The sequence below is a fragment of the Salmo salar genome, chromosome 01, assembly GCF_965601325.2.
Source record: "Salmo salar chromosome 01, fSalSal1, whole genome shotgun sequence".
Taxonomy (NCBI): domain Eukaryota; kingdom Metazoa; phylum Chordata; class Actinopteri; order Salmoniformes; family Salmonidae; genus Salmo; species Salmo salar.
The window spans coordinates 81308848-81329051 of record NC_138291.1 but is presented as its reverse complement, the minus strand read 5'-3'; the positions used below and the strand labels follow the sequence as shown (position 1 = coordinate 81329051).

At 39.5% G+C, this 20204-nt stretch overlaps 1 protein-coding gene across 1 annotated transcript in view; it reads right to left on the bottom strand.

The window, feature by feature from the left end:
- Positions 1–20204, bottom strand: part of LOC106612532 (CUB and sushi domain-containing protein 1) — a 200871-nt gene that overhangs the window by 140836 nt on the left and 39831 nt on the right. Inside the window, exons 13-20 of the mRNA XM_014213739.3 lie at positions 13068–13224; positions 7443–7634; positions 6450–6576; positions 5290–5492; positions 4687–4878; positions 3698–3836; positions 2739–2926; positions 985–1179 (exon numbers count right to left, since the gene is read on the bottom strand). Coding sequence (XP_014069214.3) covers positions 985–1179; positions 2739–2926; positions 3698–3836; positions 4687–4878; positions 5290–5492; positions 6450–6576; positions 7443–7634; positions 13068–13224 — 1393 coding nt within the window. The remainder of the gene's footprint in view (positions 1–984; positions 1180–2738; positions 2927–3697; positions 3837–4686; positions 4879–5289; positions 5493–6449; positions 6577–7442; positions 7635–13067; positions 13225–20204) is intronic.

Here is a 20204-nt window from a genome sequence, read left to right as displayed (position 1 = left end):
TCCAGTCTCCTGTTGTTGTAAACAAAATATATTCTTTGAAACAGTTTTTTCAGTGTTCAACCCAGTATGGTCAAGAGACTATGTGCTGTTTGCTTTGCTTCAGCTGTGTCTTGGTACACAAAACACCCTCTATTGTTTATGTGAACTCCAGAGTAACTTCTTAATTACTTTTAATCAGATTTACAAAAGCCCCAAATCTCTCAAAAGAATGAGCTCAGGTGGATTTTCTCTCATGCGTCTCACACTCCCCTCTTGATCTGACACTTGAAAAATGAAAACAGGTTAAATTTGGTTTAAAAAGTAGAAGGTAGCTAAAGCTAGATTGTGTATGTTTCCAAGAAAATAGCTTATATATGAAAACAGTTAGCTTTATGCATACATCTAACCATTTTTATTGAAAACAACATCATTCCATGTTCATCATGTCAACCATACAACTTGTGTGTGGTGTGTGTCTCCCATATCCAAGTCATGTCTCAAGTGGCCATGCTGCTATAAGGTAGAGGCTCGGTGTGTGAAGTGGCAGGGTGGAGACATAGAGACGGTGAGTGGCAGCAACTACAAGGCCACCTGTCTGGGTTTTTGTGTCTCCTCAGAGACGCAGGGACATAAAGGAGAGAGAGAGAAAGAGGGAGAGAGAGGGGGATGAAAAAGAGAGGGAGTGTGAGAGAGGACATGTGAGTGGCAGTTGTCACCGCCAAGCTCTCACGACTGTCAATAAATGACAGAAAGTTCAGCCTTGGTCTTTGAAAAACCCATACTCCCCTCTTGTGCAAAGAAAAAAAGGGGTCCTCAAAACCATTTGGTAAAGCCAGTGAAAATTGGCTTGATATTAGCCTTGATTGATAGTGGTGATGATGGTACCAAGACCAACCAATTAGACTTGAAGGGAGAACAACAACAACAAAAGGTACTCTCTCTTTGATAAGCTGTTGCAAATCAGTTTTTAGAACTGTAGGCAAACCAAAACCGAAAATATTGTACCTTTACATGTTGGTAGGGCCTTGTTCCATATAGGTTTTCCATCCAAACCAATAACACATGTGATTGTGGCTTGTCCAACAGCAGTATATCCAGAGTTACATTGATAGGTCACTGTGGAGCCCAGTTTGTAGTCCATCCCCACACGACTGCCGTTCATGATATTTCCAGGGTCAAAACATGCCTCCCTGGGTTTCTCTGTGGAGTAGAAAACATATACAAGCTCAAGATAAAGTACTGTGCAGGACAACAGGTCTTGAGCAGAGAGAATTGATTTCAATACAACACCAAGGAGGAAAATGTAAAACCATTTTTATTTTGCTAAAGCATTGTAATTTATCCATAAATGCAAAAGAAACTCAGCAGTTGAAAAGCCCAGATATCATTAACAGGTAGGGTATGCATCGTGAGATATTTGATGCATTCAAACACTGAACATTCCAGGGATTCCCAGAAGCTGCTACTGATATTTTGATCCCCTAGTTTATCGCCTAGACTTCTGCTGTGGCTCTGCGGTGAACCTTAATGTATGAGGAAGAACACATGGAGTTTGAGAGTAAAAAAGAGCAGGTACAGTAGAGTTGCTCCAAGGCATCCTCAATAGAAAAGACCAGCACAGAGGGGAATGCAAGGTAAGCATGTGGGTCTGTAGAGGCAGCCAACCAGTGTCCTTCTGGCAACAAGACACTCAAAGAAGGACAGTTGGAAAAAGCTCTGGAGGTGGTGCTTGTATACACTGCCAAACAAGATGACAGGTAACAGCCCACTTCTTTCTGCTGCCCTGTGCTTTGGGGAGCAGTGAAAGTAGGAGGCCTGTGGTGGGAGATTCTATCACTGAAATTGCTACAGTGCATCACAATTTCAACAGCATTTCAATACCCAGAGACAGGAAATGATTCTCAACATATAAGGCCAAAGTCTACATGCTACTGCCCATAACCTAAAGCTACATTTTGAAATGGATGTATGAATACATTAGAAATACAGTAGTAGAAAACTTAATAAAAAAAATATATGAAGTATATTACAGTAATAAGTATGAAAACAGAAATGGCAATGCCATTTTTTTTTTTTACCCTCTTTAATCAACATTTAAATGACCTTAGTTACCGGTGCATGGATGGGGGGGAAAAACTACGATATAGGAGATTGATTTACAGGAAAAAATTGTGTTTTTAGCCTTGGGAGATGACAAATCTCACCCAGTTCCCCTTAAAGGTAATTAGCTGCTCTTATCGACAAAAGCACAGCTAAATACAGGGCCGTATGTACAAAATCAAACAACAAATTATGCTATTGATTGGTTTTAGTAAATCTTCCAAGAAGAACGAGAGGTCAAAAAGGAAAAATACTACACACATCTGTGTTCATGGGTTTTGTGAACTTCATGGGCTTAATAAATAAAACCACTTATCCAGTCGATCATCAATGCACTCAATCAAAAGGCATTTAATACAAAGACGTAGGTTGGAAAACCTACTGTTTTTCAGATGCTGAATAGCTCTCTATGAACAACAGGCAAAAGGGCCAGCTAATAAGGACAGTTAGCTGACAGGAAGAAACACATACAATAAGGCTTTATCAATAAATAGTCTACAAAATATATTATCCAGTGGCTAGAAATCTTTCATCCTAACAACCTATATCTATTGAAAACATTTCAATAGAGACATCAACCTTACAATATGGCCGGAGCTATACACTTTCAAAGAAAGCTAGGGTCATTTCCTACGAGACTAACATGATGCATCACTTGCCTTTGAATTCAATGGCAAAACCAGACATCCCGAGGGAGGCATCACTTCTGAAGGCGAGGAAGAGGCTGTTCCCACTGCTCTCGATGCGCTCCGGAGCCTGGTTTCCCTGCAGGCTGCTGATCAGTGGACCATTGGAGTTCTCACCCTCATAGATGTGCAGGAAGTCATAGCTGGGCTCCATGTTGAAACTGGGAGGATACAAAAGAGAACCTGGGTCATAAAAGACTGATGCCTGATTCACACTATAGGGTCAATCAGAAGCATACTGTGCTGGCTCGGATATTTCCTTTTCACATATTTCCTTTCACATTGTCTTTTCTAGCAACTATGGCAAGGCCAGCCCGGCTCAGCCTGGCTTGACCCTGAATCAGGCATGTGGGGGCTGTCTGTACTGTCAGATCAGTTTGTTTTGATTTTTCTCATGGGAGTCAATGTAATTCCTGTGGGTACATACACCGCTAGCAAGTATTCTACATTCATCACACAGTAGGCCTATAACTCTGGGGCGGCAGGGAGCCTAGTAGTTAGAGCATTGGACTTGTACCCAAAAGGTTGCAAGATCAGATCCCCAAGCTAACTGCCCCTGTACAAGGCAGTAACCCACTGTTCCTAGGCCGTCATTGAAAATACGATTTTGTTCTTAACTGACTTGCCTAGTTAAATGAAGGTAAAAATAAAAAAAGTAACACAAGCTAAAATTATACATTTTATAAAAGCTATTCCATTTATAGGTATCATCTAGGGATATTGGATAATACAGTACAACACATCGATTTGGATAATATTTGAACAAAGGCAAACTATTTCACCTCAAACACAGCAGTGTTTGATAGTGTTTGATGTTTGTTTACGGTAATTGCCAAACTGACAAAGACAGAGTGGAATCGCTCTTTCCATCTATTCTTTGACTTTGGTCCTTATTACCGTGGGTGGCTCAAAGCGTAGCATGAGCGACATACCTTTTGAAAATTAGGGCTATAACAAAGTCAGGGTTGACTTTAATTCTCCAGTCACATTCTTTTCCTGGTGGGTATGGCTGTGGATAGTTGGGTGATAGAATTACCCCAGCAGGGCCTGTCACGTTGCCGCCACAGGTAGCTATCACAACAAGGAGAGTGAGGGCAACACAGGTTTTAATACGACATGTCTCCAACACATTAAATGTTTACGGTGATTGAAGTGACAAAACAGGCCCCCATAGACATTCAGTGACAAACAGTAGTGATGGAATTCCTTCCTGCAACTGTCATTCAGAAGGGTTATTAGCATCTTTGCTTTTCTTTTTAGCGTTGTGTGAGACTTGTTCTATTGCCAATTTAAGTGTGTGTGCTAAGCAAAATCCTGTCAATCATGTGCTTGTTTGGGAGGGTCTGTGAGAGCAACATTTGTATAACCTTAGTAATCTTCCACCGTTACTAATGATTCGGCCTATAAATGGCCTTCCATCAAACAATGATCAGTGTTGTAGTAAACATGTCAAATGACTAGAAGTGACAAAGCGTACTGTCTGACAAAGGATTTGTTGACAATGGCAGAAAATGCCAATTACATTTCAGTTACTGATGAATCATTCTTCACACAGGGATTCACACTCTACTGAGGCATGGTTTACATTCTTAAGGATTCATTCATTCTTATAATAAACATGTCACTCATTCAACATAAAGTAATTAAACTGATGCAAATGAGTGGTTGGGTGCCCAACACCAACAGTAAGTGGTTCATAAAACACTGCTTACATGTATTTTCAAATACCACAAATCCTTCAATGAAAACAAGGCAGTGGGACGCTATAGGCCTAATATACAGATTCCAAATCACCTTCTTGCAGCAGAATAATCCTAAAGAGAACATCTACCTATTGTACAAACCCTTTGATGACATACAGGTATAGCCATGAAAAGAAAGGTATTATTTCTCCATTACTGTGGAGGTCAAAGCAACATACCTATACAGGTCGGAGGGTCTGGCTGCCAATAGAACCTGTTATTGAGCTGTACACAGGTGATCTTGTCTAGGCCCTGGACCTGGTAACCTGGGTCACACTGGAAGGTGATAGTATCCCCAGGCTCCCGACTATCCCCGTAACGTGTCCCATTTTGGGGTGTCCCGGGGTCATTACAGGTCGTTGCAGTAGTAGCTGAAATCACACAAATTAATCCCTTATAAACATTTTGACAGGACGGTTTTAAATCATACAACTCTCATTTTTTTTCAGCCAACGGCTGATAAAGATATAAGCATAATTTCATGTGTTGAAATCATTGGACTGGCAGCAAACTGATTTGTGGAGACTAATTGTCTTTTAAATCATATTTCCAGAAAATATTTGCCATTTATATACAAATGCTATGCTCAATTTAATTTACATATATTTGTATGAAATACTTATTTGTCAAAAGGATTTGTCATAATAGTGTTTTATACATGGCCCAGAGTAGGATAAAGTGAGGGAAATCTCAAGAAACATACTGTAGCCTTTGTCTGAAAAGCTACTGAATAGAATGTCATGTCCGAATTCCTCTGGTCCATTGTGACAGGTACTACTTACTTGAGAACTGAATGGAGAAGCCTGACTTGCTGATGAAGTAATCACTGTCAAGCTGGAGCGTTAGGATGTTGAAGGTGCTGTGGGTGTCTTCGGGCAGAGCTGACCCACTCCATTCCTTCAGGAGGAAACCCCCCTCAGTTGGACCGTCCCACACCTTCAGGATGTCATGAGCCACTTCCGTGTCAAACACTATGAAGTGGAGGCTAAATAGAGAGTAGGAGGGGGATATTGATTACACACTATGCACCTCCTTAAGAATTAGAACCTTTCATACTGAAGTCTGGTCTTACCATTGGTTTACATCTGTGACAAACACCTATACACTCAACAATACTCCATAAATCAACTGTCCAAGGGTTGCTACTGACTTGTAATAAGAAAATATCATTGGAATTCTATAGAACCAGTTCTCAAGTAATGTCTCAGACCGATGAAACATCTATATTAGATCATTCTTGCTCACCAAACCATTTAAGGAATGTTTCAGTTATGTTCAGCAATAATTAGGGAGAGGATGAGTTCTTTCGATTTTTACATTTTTACATTTTATGCAGTTAGCAGGCACTCCTATCCAGAGAAACTTTAATTAGTGCATTCATAAAGGTGAGACAACAACATATCACTGTCGTAGTAATTATATTTTCCCTGAACAAAGTAGTTATCAGCAAAGTCAGTGCTAGTAGGAAAAGACAAGTGTCATGAGATTTATTTAAGATACTCTTTAAAGAGGTCGGGTTTGAGAAGATTTCCTTAATAAAGTCTAATAGCCAGTGATGTCAATAGTATTTCTCCTCCTCCTTCATCTGTAAATTGCTTGAACTGAATTGGCATATCTGATTTCTATGGCATTTCAAGTGTGCATAATTGGTTTATCTTTGGGGGTTATTGTTTTGTTTTTAAGAAGCCAGTAATGGACTTGAAGGAATAGATGCTAATGGTAGGAAGGCTAGCAGTGGGGTGAAATGCAATCAGCAATGGCACATTTAATCACAGCTTATTTTCCAAAAGTGCAGCAGAACAATTGCTCCGCTATACTAGACACGCCTCGCTATAAACTCACTGATTTCATTTCAAATTTAAATGGAGTCAAGAAAAATTGGGCTATTGTGTATCTAATTGCCTATTCCAAGGGGGTGTGTCCCTATTGTGAGATACTGTACCTGATGGTTTTGCCTGTGTCCGCTTCGATAGACCAGGTACAGTGGAGGTTATTGTCATAGGGTGCAGGGTAACCCGGGGAAAGTATCCGTCCAGATATTGCACCTGCGATGTGGCCTCCGCATTCAGCTAGATAAGGAAACCAAAATGTCTCATATCATCAAAAATAGAAATCTGATTAAATAAGCCTTCTCTCTCTGGCATCAACCAGCTGAATTTATAAACATTATATAATACATCACATCATTACATGCACTTGAAAGAATCAAATATGTTCTCAAGCGTCTCAAAATACATGTGTATTATTTTAGTGACTGCTGACGACACTGGAAAAGAGGAGAGGATATCCCTATTATGTCACATCGTTCAAAGGAAATATAAAATACAATGGCAGCCTAAGGCAATGTCATCTATTTTCCATGCTACTTTTCGGCTGTATGGAAATTTGTCTGAACCGAGCTAGGCTAATTAAGGAATGAGGCTGAAGAATGACACTGTAATGTATCAGTTCTCTCCAGTACAGAAAGCTCAGACTGTCCATACTTCAATTAAGAGGGAGACACACACAGTTTGTATAGCTTTAGGGGCAATAATATAGCCAGCATTAGGGGATAAATGTTCATAGCTGTTAACTAGCGTAACTATTTCACTATACTATAAATGACAGCATGTTAGCCCGGGGTTTGACTCGGAGTTAGCCTGAGAGAGCGTAACTGGCAAAGTTGGTCATATAATGGAATCAGTACGATATTAATAACAGTGGGACAGAATGCAGACAACACAACAAATTCCATGTTGACTGGTAAAACGGTATAATATTTTCAAACGCATCAGATGAAAATGAATCCTTTGGTATGGGCATCTTGAACTTGACCATTACCATGGTAATTAAAATGTTAACAAAATGTTACTTAGGAATTGTAAGTGTTTCACCATAATAAGGAAATGTATCCTTGATGATGAGATTTGTCTCTTTTCAGCTGTGACTCACTCACCTAGACAGGAAGGTAAAGGTTTATCCCAAACCCTACGGTCTCCACTTAGGCATGTCAGAGTGCTGCTTCCATGGAGAGTATAGCCAGGGTTACAACTGTACAACACAAATGTGTTTGCAAAATGGCCATCATCTTGAATCTTGTATCCGTAATTTGGAGTTCCTGGTTCTTCACACTTGACAAGGTCAAAACCTACAAAGACAGATTTGAGACTGTTACCCATTCAAACATAACAAACATTCATTTATTTTCATTAATGACAAAGGTTGAAAAATAAAAAAGACATCTGTCTGGTGAAATAAAGCAAGCTGCTTCAAGCATTCTAGTTTGACTTTATATTAGTGATGCTTTTCATACATCAGCCTTGAGCATGCAATATTGTAGTTGAAGGTTATTGTAGAATGAATGGAAGCAGATATATCTGTCTCAACGCACAACTGCAACACTCACTGGCATTATAGATTTTTTGTTTGTTTACCATCATAATTAAACTAGACCCTCTCATGGGAAATTCACGATATTGTACTTACTTACAAATATATACATTCTTGAAACAAGATACATTTGTGCCTTTACCTGTAGAGGTTGTCCATCAGACCACTTTCAACTAATGTGAAAGATAATACTGTTCATATAGGGCAAGTAAACAAGGACTAAACATACAATACAAGGCCTTTTTGTTATTGGTGTACAATGGTTCCTCCTTTAAAAGTTGTGTCATACTGCAGCACACCTATTGGCATTAGTAGAGAATTTAAAACCTTTTTTTTGGAATAACATAGTACATTGATTTTAAGAAATTTGGCTTAATTAATTTGATTAATATTATAGTGTTTCAATTCCAAGAAAAATTAAAAACAAAACCCTCAGGGTTTCCGTCAGGATGTAATGTAAAATATTGCGCTGTACAATGTGACGGTTGGGAGTAGGCTAGAGCATACGAGGATTGGAGGAATCTAAATTAATATCTAAAGGGAATAACATTTCCACACCCTAATTGTAGTGTAACCAATACTCATTTTGCCTTTGGTAGGCCTACAGTATATCAAAAAAAAATTTTTTCAATGACGTGACTCTCCGCCAATAATTACATTTAGAGGATTGGAAGATTCTAAATTAATTAATATCTAAGGGGCATTTTCCATTAGGATCTGTGAGAATATCTGATAATATCAAAGTTTTTTATATCATTCTAAATGAATTAATAATAATAACAATAATAATAATAGAGTGAGTGAGAAAAAGGCAATTCTTGAACATGGGGTGAGACATTCTCACTAATTTGTAAATAAAGCCAGTTTGTTATTTAGAATGATTTATTTCTGGAGAAACCTAACTTGATTATTTAGCAGACATCACTTGCTGATATTCAGGCAACACATATATCTTAAGAATATAATGGAATATAATTGAACATTTTCATTTCTCCATGCTTGTCTCAGAGCAGCGCGAAACAGTGCTGAAATAGACGTCCACAGCAGGAAGGCTATATATATAACGATATTTTTGAGATTATTTTGTTTTTAAAAAACAACAGTGAGCGATTGTAATCTGAATAAAGGCCAAAATAATATTCATAAAGGCTATAATATAGCCCTGCTAATAGCCATAATGGTGCTGTGCAACGTGACCATGTGTTAGAAAGAGTATTTTCCAGTAAGCAACAATTTGTTTGTATTCATTAGACAACTTTGTTCCAATATTTCTGTAATTCAGTGTTATTTATTCCCATAGTAATTCGTTATGGATCCATAACTAAATCAACATCGGCATTTTGAAAGACTATTTTTATCATTATTTTATTAACGAAAGCATAAAAATGCTGATGAAGAAATACAGTACTGTACAGTATATGCTTTTACATTTGGATAATAAAGCATTTTGAAGATATAAGCCACCTGCATTTGTTTATTAGGCTACTGTGCAGTCTGACAAGTAAACATAGCCTACTGTAGTAAACATGGGAATGTGCCAAATTCCTTACATAAGTGAGAGCAGGCATGTCCAGACTTTCTTGGTGACCTCAATAATGGCTGCACTAGAGAATGCGGGCACGCGGGTGACCGGGGTTCAATTCCCCGATGGGGAGGAAGGAGTAGGCTGTCCTTGTAAATAAGAATTTGTTCTTAACTGATTCCATATGTGTTATTTCATAGTTGTAATGCCTTCACTATTATTCTACAATGTAGAAAATAGTAAAAATAAAGAAAAATCTTGGAATAAGTAGGTGTGTCCAAACTTTTGACCAAACTTTTGACCCCTCCTGTCTCAGTCTCCAGTATTTATGTTGCAGTAGTTTATGTGTCGGGGGCTAGGGTCAGTCTGTTATATCTGGAGTATTTCTCCAGTGTCCTGTGTGAATTTAAGTATGCTCTCTCTAATTCTCTCTTTCTCTCTTTCTTTCTCTTTCTTTCTTTCTTTCTTTCTTTCTTTCTTTCTTTCTTTCTTTCTTTCTTTCTTTCTTTCTTTCTTTCTTTCTCTCGGGGGACCTGAGCCCTAGGACCATGCCTCAGGACTACCTGGCATGATGACTCATTGCTGTCCCCAGTCCACCAGGCCGTGCTGCTGCTCCAGTTTCAACTGTTCTGCCTGCGGCTATGGAACCCTGACCTGTTCACTGGATGTGCTACCTGTCCCAGACCTGCTGTTTTCAAATTTCTAGAGACAGCAGGAGCGGTAGAGATACTCTCAATGATTGGCTATGAAAAGCCAACTGACAATTACTCCTGAGGTGCTGACCTGTTGCACCCTCGACAACTACTGTGATTATTATTATTTGACCATGACCATGTGGTCATTTATGAACATTTGAACATCTTGGCCATGTTCTGTTATAATCTCCACCCGACACAGCCAGAAGAGGACTGGCCACCCCTCATAGCCTGGTTACTCTCTAGGTTTCTTCCTAGGTTTTGGCCTTTCTAGGGAACTTTTTCCTAGCCACCGTGCTTCTACACCTGCATTGCTTGCTGTTTAGGGTTTTAGGCTGGGTTTCTGTACAGCACTTTGAGATATCAGCTGATGTAAGAAGGGCTATATAAATACATTTGATTTGATTTGATTTACTTGCTTAATTCATTTGATTAATATTATGGTGTTTCAATTCCAAGAAAAAATGAAAAACCCTCTGGGTTTCCATTAGGATGGAACGGAAAATATGGCGCTGTTCAACGTGACGGTCGGCAGTACAGTACTGGGCTATTTAGCTAAAGAATCCACGTGTCGTGCGGGCAGGGCACGCGGGAGCCCGGGGATCAATTCTCCAATGGGGAGGAAGGAGTAGACCTTGTCCTTGTCCTTGTAAATAAGAATTTGTGTCTTCTGATCCCTCCTGTCTCAGCCTCCAGTATTTATGCTGCAGTAGTTTATGTGTCGGGGGGCTAGGGTCAGTCTGTTACATCTGGAGTATTTCTCTTGTCTTATCCGGTGTCCTGTGTGAATTTAAATATGCTCTCTCTAATTCTCTCTTTCTGTCTTTCTCTTGGAGGACCTGAGCCCTAGGACCATGCCTCAGGACTACCTGGTATGATGACTCCTTGCTGTCCCCAGTCCACCTGGCCGTGCTGCTGCTCCAGTTTCAACTGTTCTGCCTGCGGCTATGGAACCCTGACCTGTTCACCGGACGTGCTTGTTGCACCCTCGACAACTACTATGATTATTATTATTTGACCATGCTGGTCATTTATGAACATTTTAACATCTTGACCATGTTCTGTTATAATATCCACCCTGCACAGCCAGAAGAGGACTGGCCACCCCTAGTTTTTCCTAGGGAGTTTTTCCTAGCCACCGTGCTTCTTTCACATGCATTGCTTGCTGTTTGGGGTTTTAGGCTGGGTTTCTGTACAGCACTTTGAGATATCAGCTGATGTACGAAGGGCTATATAAATAAATATGATTGATTTGATTTGATTCTGTAATTCAGTTCATTTATTCCCATAGTAATTCTACATGGATCCATAACTAAATAAACATCAGCATTTTGAAAGAGTATTTTTATTATTATTTTATTAACGAAAGCATAAAGATGTTGATGAATAAATACTGTACTGCTGTTTTGAGTTAGAAATGTAATACTTCAGAGTACTTAAGCATCGAATACATTGCAGGTAGGGGGATGTTCACACCTATAGTAGCAGGGCTATAAAGAGTCTATTGTCCTGCTAATCGGGCTACAAGTGTTTCAAAATGACACCAGCTGTCCATCACTACTGTAAATAAAAATCTTGTTTACATTCTTTATTGTAACCACAATGTCACAAATCATTTGTATCTACCTTTACAATTACTTTCAGAGTTTGGGATTCCTTTGATTCATACTATGGTGTTTCTATTTCAAGGAAAACAAAAAACCCTCTGTGTTTCCGTTAGGATGGAACTGAAAATATGGCGCTGTACAACGGGAGTACAGTACTGGGATATTTAGCTAAAGAATCCAGTGTCCTGCGGGAGATTCCCCAACAGGGAGGAAGGAGTAGGCTGTCCCAGTAAATAAGAATTTGTTCTTAACTGACTTGCCTAGTTAAATAAAGGTTACACTAAGAGCATAACATTTTTACACCCCAATTTTCTAATTCTAGTCTAACCAATACCCAAACGGAGTTTCAGTGAAAATAAAATCTCATAGATTTATCAAGACCAGTCCCCATGCTTGTCTCAGAGCAGCGCGAAACGGTGCTAAAATAGTTGTAGGCTTTTGCTTCTAACTTCAATATGCTCTTTAAATAAATAAGACCTACACCACTTTTAACAGCACATTATAGAGGATTGGAGGATATTTCTGTAATTCAGTTATATTTATTATTATATATTATTTTATTAATGAAAGCATAAAGATGCCATTATTAGTTACATTGTTTCAGTTTGAACGTGCAGACTGGCACTAAGAACAGAACAGCGGGAACGTTTCCCTAGTCAGCGCCATTTTTAGTGCAATGCCCCTTAAATATTTTGGAGATGATTTTGTTTTCAAATAACGTAAAATGAGCAAGAAAAAGGCTTTTCTTGAACATGGAGTGAGACATTGTTACTAATTGGTAAATAAAGCCAGTTTGTTATTTAGAATGATTTATTTAAGTTTTTAGAGGGAGAACAACCAAAAACCTACAATCATCTCATGGGTCTCCCAGTCAAAGCCAGCACAGGTATTGAACCAACATCTGTAGCAACACAGGTTGCACTGCTATGCAGTGTCTTAGAACATTGCACCACTGAGACACTGTACAATGTGACCGGTCGGGAGTGGCCTACAGTACTACAGTAAGAGCAAAATAATCCTAACAAAATAAAATAATAAAAACCTTTGTGTAACAAAGGTTTATGTCACCCCCTCATTGTCAGTTAGAGACACAGTTGGACCCAAAAGCATAATCAGTGCTCTAACTCCCCCTTGCGCTGATCTGTAGCAATGAAGTAGTGACGCAGGGTACCGTACTAAACCAAAAATGACCTATAAGTCCCGCGGGGTAAGCTCACAACTTTTAAAGGAGGAACCACTGTAAGCTTAGAATTGGAAATTGGTTTAGTCTTGAGGGGTCCAGTTTCTCAGTAAAGCCTTTTTGAACACGAATCAGGGAATATCTATAGAGGCTGTCTCACATTTGTTCTAGGACATAATCTACCTACTGCTATACGTCAGTCTGAATCCCTTGTTGGTTTCAGTGCCGTTGCTGTTGAACTCAATCCAGAGGTGATTTGAGGTACTGTTGATGATGGCATTGTACATGTCTGTTTTGGAGAAATTGCCAAGAAGACGATATGAAGTATCCTTTCCGTCATACACCTGTTGATGAAAGAACAACACTATAATGCACAGGTTTCTCAAAATACTATTAATATTCAAGGGAATATAATAATAATATAAATAATAACGATAACGATTTACTTTGACTATATATACACATAACGCATTGATTACACATCTCCATAAGCATTTAATGAATGTGTTATAACAGGTTCTAATCATATTATTAAAGGTTCATTAATGAACTATATTTACAGTATATCCATAGCGCATTCATGTCATGCTATGCAAGAGCTCATATTTAGGTATCTTAATAGATGCATCATTACAATTAGAGCTTAGTATCATTATAATGGCTGTTTCTCAAAAGCATGCTTCTGCCATACCACATTTAGAAAATTATGCTGATATATATATACTGCTCCAAAAAATAAAGGGAACACTTAAACAACACATCCTAGATTTGAATGAAAGAAATAATCTTATTAAATACTTTTTTCTTTACATAGTTTAATGTGCTGACAACAAAATCACACAAAAATAATCAATGGAAATCCAATGTATCAACCCATGGAGGTCTGGATTTGGAGTCACACTCAAAATTAAAGTGGAAAACCACACTACAGGCTGATCCAACTTTGATGTAATGTCCTTAAAACAAGTAAAAATGAGGCTCAGTAGTGTGTGTGGCCTCCACGTGCCTGTATGACCTCCCTACAACGCCTGGGCATGCTCCTGATGAGGTGGCAGATGGTCTCCTGAGGGATCTCCTCCCAGACCTGGACTAAAGCATCTGCCAACTCCTGGACAGTCTGTGGTGCAATGTGGCGTTGGTGGATGGAGCGAGACATGATGTCCCAGATTTGCTCAATTGGATTCAGGTCTGGGGAACGGGCGGGCCAGTCCATAGCATCAATGCCTTCCTCTTGCAGAAACTGCTGACACACTCCAGCCACATGAGGTCTAGCATTGTCTTGTATTAGGAGGAACCAGGTCCAACCGCACCAGCATATGGTCTCACAAGGGGTCTGAGGATCTCATCTCGGTACCTAATGGCAGTCAGGCTACCTCTGGCGAGCACATGGAAGGCTGTGCGCCCCCCCAAAGAAATGCCACCCCACACCATGACTGACCCACCGCCAAACCGGTCATGCTGGAGGATGTTGCAGGCAGCAGAATGTTCTCCACGGCGTCTCCAGACACTGTCACGTCTGTCACATGCTCAGTGTGAACCTGCTTTCATCTGTGAAGAGCACAGGGCGCCAGTGGCGAATTTGCCAATCTTGGTGTTCTCTGGCAAATGCCAAACATCCTGCACGGTGTTGGGCTGTAAGCACAACCCCCACCTGTGGATGTCGGGCCCTCATACCACCCTCATGGAGTCTGTTTCTGACCGTTTGAGCAGACACATGCACATTTGTGGCCTGCTGGAGGTCATTTTGCAGGGCTCTGGCAGTGCTTCTCCTGCTCCTCCTTGCACAAAGGCGGAGGTAGCGGTCCTGCTGCTGGGTTGTTGCCCTCCTACGGCCTCCTCCACGTCTCCTGATGTACTGGCCTGTCTCCTGGTAGCGCCTCCATGCTCTGGATACTACGCTGACAGACACAGCAAACCTTCTTGCCACAGCTCGCATTGATGTGCCATCCTGGATGAGCTGCACTACCTGAGCCACTTGTGTGGGTTGTAGACTCCGTCTCATGCTACCACTAGAGTGAAAGCACCGCCAGCATTCAAAAGTGACCAAAACATCAGCCAGGAAGCATAGGAACTGAGAAGTGGTCTGTGGTCACCACCTGCAGAACCACTCCTTTATTGGGGGTGTCTTGCTAATTGCCTATAATTTCCACCTGTTGTCTATTCCATTTGCACAACAGCATGTGAAATTTGTTGTCAATCAGTGTTGCTTCCTAAGTGGACAGTTTGATTTCACAGAAGTGTGATTGACTTGGAGTTACATTGTGTTGTTTAAGTGTTCCCTTTATTTTTTTGAGCAGTGTATATATATGCCTGTACTAGCCCCATTTCCCCCACCAGCCGGGGGAGGCCCGTGACTTATCTTCTTCTTCTTTTCACTGAGGTCAATAGTGTATGGGGTCCCAACAGGGTTGAGTCCTCAGGGTAACTTTTACGGCTCAAATTGTGTAGTTAACTCTTTCGTAACTCATTAACTGCCCTCCTCCACATCACAATTAAGTTGGTCATACTGGTCTATTCATGAATTCTATGCAGTCAGAGTAAAGTCAAATCTATTTTCCCCTTCATAAAGCAGTTATAGCTAAGCATTTATGGATAATTTAATTTGAATGCTTTGAATTTCAATCTTTGTTAAATCTACTCAAGAAAATTCAAACTGAAAAATGCAAACAGCATGATTCTTTGGCGTTGTCCTCAGCAACTGTTTTCTGTCCTACGTCTGGAAAATGTAAATAAAATGTTAATATTTCCTATAACATTTGCGTTGTGTCTGTACTCTTTTTCATAAATGAGACATTTTTAGAAATGCTATATAAATGCTTTATGAATGGGAAAACAGATATGACAGTATGTTGACTGCATAGACTTCATACATAGACCTTTAATGATGGTGTTATAGATCAGATGGCAAACTGCTCAGTTAATTACCATGAAGTGCTTAGCTATAAATGCTTTATGAATGGGAAAATAGATTTGACTTTACTTTGACTGCATATAATTCATACATATAACCTTCATGTGTGCGTTATAGCCCAGTATGACCATTTTAGGCCTAACTGTGTTGTGGAAGAGGGCTGTTAATTAATTACGAAAGCATTATGATATGACCTTCAACTACATGATTTGATACATAAAATTTACCCAGAGGATTCAAACCTGTGGAGATCTTCAAGCACCATTGACCTCAGAGAGAAGAAGAAGAACATAAGTCACAGGCCTATACTGGCTGGTGGGGGAAATGGGGCTAGTACAGCCTATATATCAGCATAATTTTCTAAACGTCATTTGGCCTTTTGGCATATTCCCTACCACTGGTATGAGAGATGCACACTTTTGTGAACAGCCATAATGATGACACTACGCTGCCATTGTAATGATACATCTATTAAGATACCTAAATATGAGATCTTGCAGAGCATGACATGAATGTACTTTAGATATGTCATGGATATATTTCATTAACCTTTAATAATGCAGGTGGGACCTGTTATAACAAGTTCATGAAATGCTAATAGATTGTAGTAAATGCTCTATGGATGTGTAGTCAAAGTAAATCGTTACCATAATAACATACAGTACCAGTCAAAAGTTTGGACACACCTACTCATTCAAGGGTTTTTCTTTATATTTACTATTTTCCACATTGTAGAATAATAGTGAAGACATCAAACTATGAAATAACACATATGGAATCATTATTAACCAAAAAATATATTTTATATTTGAGATTCTTCAAAATAGCCACCCTTTGCCTTGATGACAGCTTTGCACAGTCTTGGCATTCTCTCAACCAGCTTCATGAGGTAGTCACCTGGAATGCATTTCAATTAACAGGAGTGCCTTGTTAAAAGTTAATTTGTGGAATTTCTTTACTTCTTAATGCGTTTGAGCCAATTAGTTGTGTTGTGACAAGGTAGGGGTGGTATACAAAAGATAGCCCTTTTTGGTAAAAGACCAAGTCCATATTATGGCAAGAACAGGTCAAATAAGCAAAGAGAAATGACAGTCCATCATTACTTTAAGACATGAAGGTCAGTCAATACGGAACATTTCAAGAACTTGAACATTTCTTCAAGTGCAGTTGCAAAAATCATCAAACGCTAGGCTCTCATGCGGACCGCCACAGGAAAGAAAGACCCAGAGTTCTCTCTGCTGCAGAGGACAAGTTCATTAGAGTTACCAGCCTCAGATTGCAGCTCAAATAAATGTTTCACAGAGTTTAAGTAACAGACACATCTCAACCTCAACTGTTCAGAGGAGACTGCCTGAATCAGGCCTTCATGGCCGAATTGCTGCCAAGAAACCAAACACTAAAGGACACCAATAAGAAGAAGAGACTTGCTTGGGACAAGAAAATCGAGCAATGGACCAGTGGAAATCTGTCCTTTGGTCTGATGAGTCCAGAGTAGCTGAACGGATGATCTCTGCATGTGTGGTTCCCACCGTGAAGCATGGAGGAAGAGGTGTGATGTTGTGGGGGTGCTTTGATGGGGACACTGTCTGTGATTTATTTAGAATTCAAGGCACACTTAACCAGCATGGCTACCACAGCATTCTGCAGCGATACGCCATCCCATCTGGTTAGTGCTTAGTGGGACTATCATTTGTTTTTCAACAGGACAATGACACAAAACACACCTACAGGCTGTATAAGGGCTATTTGACCAAGAAGGAGAGTGATGAGTGCTGCATCAGTTAACCTGGCCTCCACAATCACCCAACCTCAACCCAATTGAGATGGTTTGGGATGAGTTGGACCGCAGAGTGAAGGAAAAGCAGCCAACAAGTGCTCAGCATATGTGGGAACTCCTTCAAGACTGTTGGAAAAGCATTCCTCATGAAGGTGGTTGAGAGAATGCCAAGAGTGTGCAAAGCTGTCATCAAGGTAAAGGGGTGGCTACTTTGAAGAATCTAAAATATATTTTGATTTGTTTAACACTTTTTTGGTTACTACATGATTCCATATGTGTAATTTCATAGTTTTTATGTCTTCACTTTTATTCTATAATGTAGAAAATAGTCAAAGTAAATAAAAACTCTGACTGGTACAGTTTATATTTACCAGACACTTTAATCAAATGTGACTTACACTCATTCATATTTCAATCTTTCACATGTGGGTGGTCCCCGGGAATTGAACCCCCAATCATAGCATCGCAAGATCCATAATCTACCAACTGAGGTACAGAGGACCACAATAGCGCGCTATTTAATAGCATACTGTACACAGAATGCGAATTACACCATGTCATTCAGGGGGGTCTCAATTTTCTTTTAATTGTAAATGATTTACCTTTTAATGTGGCATGAACACAACCAGTCATGATATTTTCATCGGATTTTCAAACAAATCACTTCAAAAAGTAGGCTACCTGTGCATGTTCGCCCACCTAGAAAATCATTCCAAACTGCATGTATTGTATACTCACTCAATTTGATGAATGGAAATAGACATTTGTTACAAAACAGTGTGCCTATGAATGCCTATTGACATTCAGTGATTGCCATTGCTTAGGCTTACATTCATTGATGCATCTTGCTGCCAAAATGACCTTTTTTGTAGCCTAAAAAGTCGGGACACCTGAAATGGGTCTGAAACTGTCCCTGGAAAAATGGGAAGGTCAACCTAACATACAAGTTAAATTTACTAGACAAGGCTACAATGTGTATTACCATGAACATCAAATAGGCCTACCAGTAGCCAGTGATGTAATGGTAAAAAAAATGGTGGGTAAACACTGAAACCCTGTCTCTCTCTAAAAAAAGGGTAACACTCCCTATACTTTCAATGCATTTTTTTGAAAATCTGAGTAAACGGTGTTAACCCTCCACTAGGCCTACACCACTGTCGGTTGCCTACCCTCTTTTAGCCGAGACAATTTAACACACATGAATACACCCAGAACAGGTAGCCTACATTCAATATAATACATGAGTAGAATCAAAACATATTTTGATACCGTAAATTAATGGCATTAATGACAGTGTTATTTGTAATTATTAAGCATTTAACAATTGAATTAGAAAATGTAACTTAAACCTTGTACGAATCATAGATCTTGGAGAATGCCCTGTAAGTGTAACTATGCCTACATAACATTTCACCATGAAATGTTTCGCCATGAAAACAGCTCCCATGGGCACACAAATCCCAAATAATGTAGGCCTATGCCATTGCAAAATCGAATGCTTCTAACCGAATGTTAATGACAGAAGGCTTATAAGTCACCTTATAGGCCTACTGTCATTATTGTATAGCCAGCCTGCTTGTTGGATGGATTGGATGCACATTGGTGTCTAGCTTTAGGCTAGTTGTCTAGTGATATTGTTGACCATTATCAGCTGATCCAGGAAAGAAAACAAATATTGATAGAAAATGATAAAGCTAATTAAATGGCCCATTACTTCTAGCCACGGAGAACACCAGTACCCGTGTGCATTTGAAAAACAAAGCAATGAGCGCTCTAAACAGCTGACTGACAAAAGCAAACAATGATAAATCAACAGATAAATCTAATACATTGGAATAAAGGCTATTTTTATCAAGGATGCATGGCAGCAAATGGAGAAAATGAGGAAGTACAAAGGGAAATCTACGCGTAAAGGAGCTCCGCTGAGGCTAAAATTCAACACTACTAAATGGACAGCACCACCGCATAGAAATAAATGGTTTAAACCATGACAAAGAGGTGGGGGTGTTTGTTTAATTTAAAAGCTTTTATTTTCATATTTACCACTGTAAAACATATTTAACACTACATTTTAAAGAAATAGGAGGATGGTTCAATTAGCATTATTTAGAGACCCCTCCCAAAATTTTTGTTGCATTTAGGGCAGCTAATATCTCATTCAGGGGAGCTAAGCCCACCTGGCTCCCCTACATGTACATACTACCTCAATAAGCGGACTAACCGGTGTCTGTATATAGCCTTGCTACTTTTATTTTCAAATGTGTTTTTACTGTTGTTTTATTTCTTTACTTACCTACACACACACACACACCTTTTTTCGCACTATTGGTTAGAGCCTGTAAGTAAGCATTTCACTGTAAGGTCTACACCTGTTGTATTCGGCGCACGTGACGAATAAACTTTGATTTGATTTGATTTTAATTCACACCTTGACTGTACAGTATGCAGCCTCTTGCAGTACAATTACATTATTCGCAGAGGGGCAGCGTGAGTAGTTTGAGTGAGCAGTTAGCATTCAATCAATCAAGAAAACAAAGATACATATTCTATATACATACTATGAATGCATACACAAAGGAAGGATATTTCAAGTGTGGGCCTTCCAAAGGATAGTGATCAAGACAAAGGGAGAATCA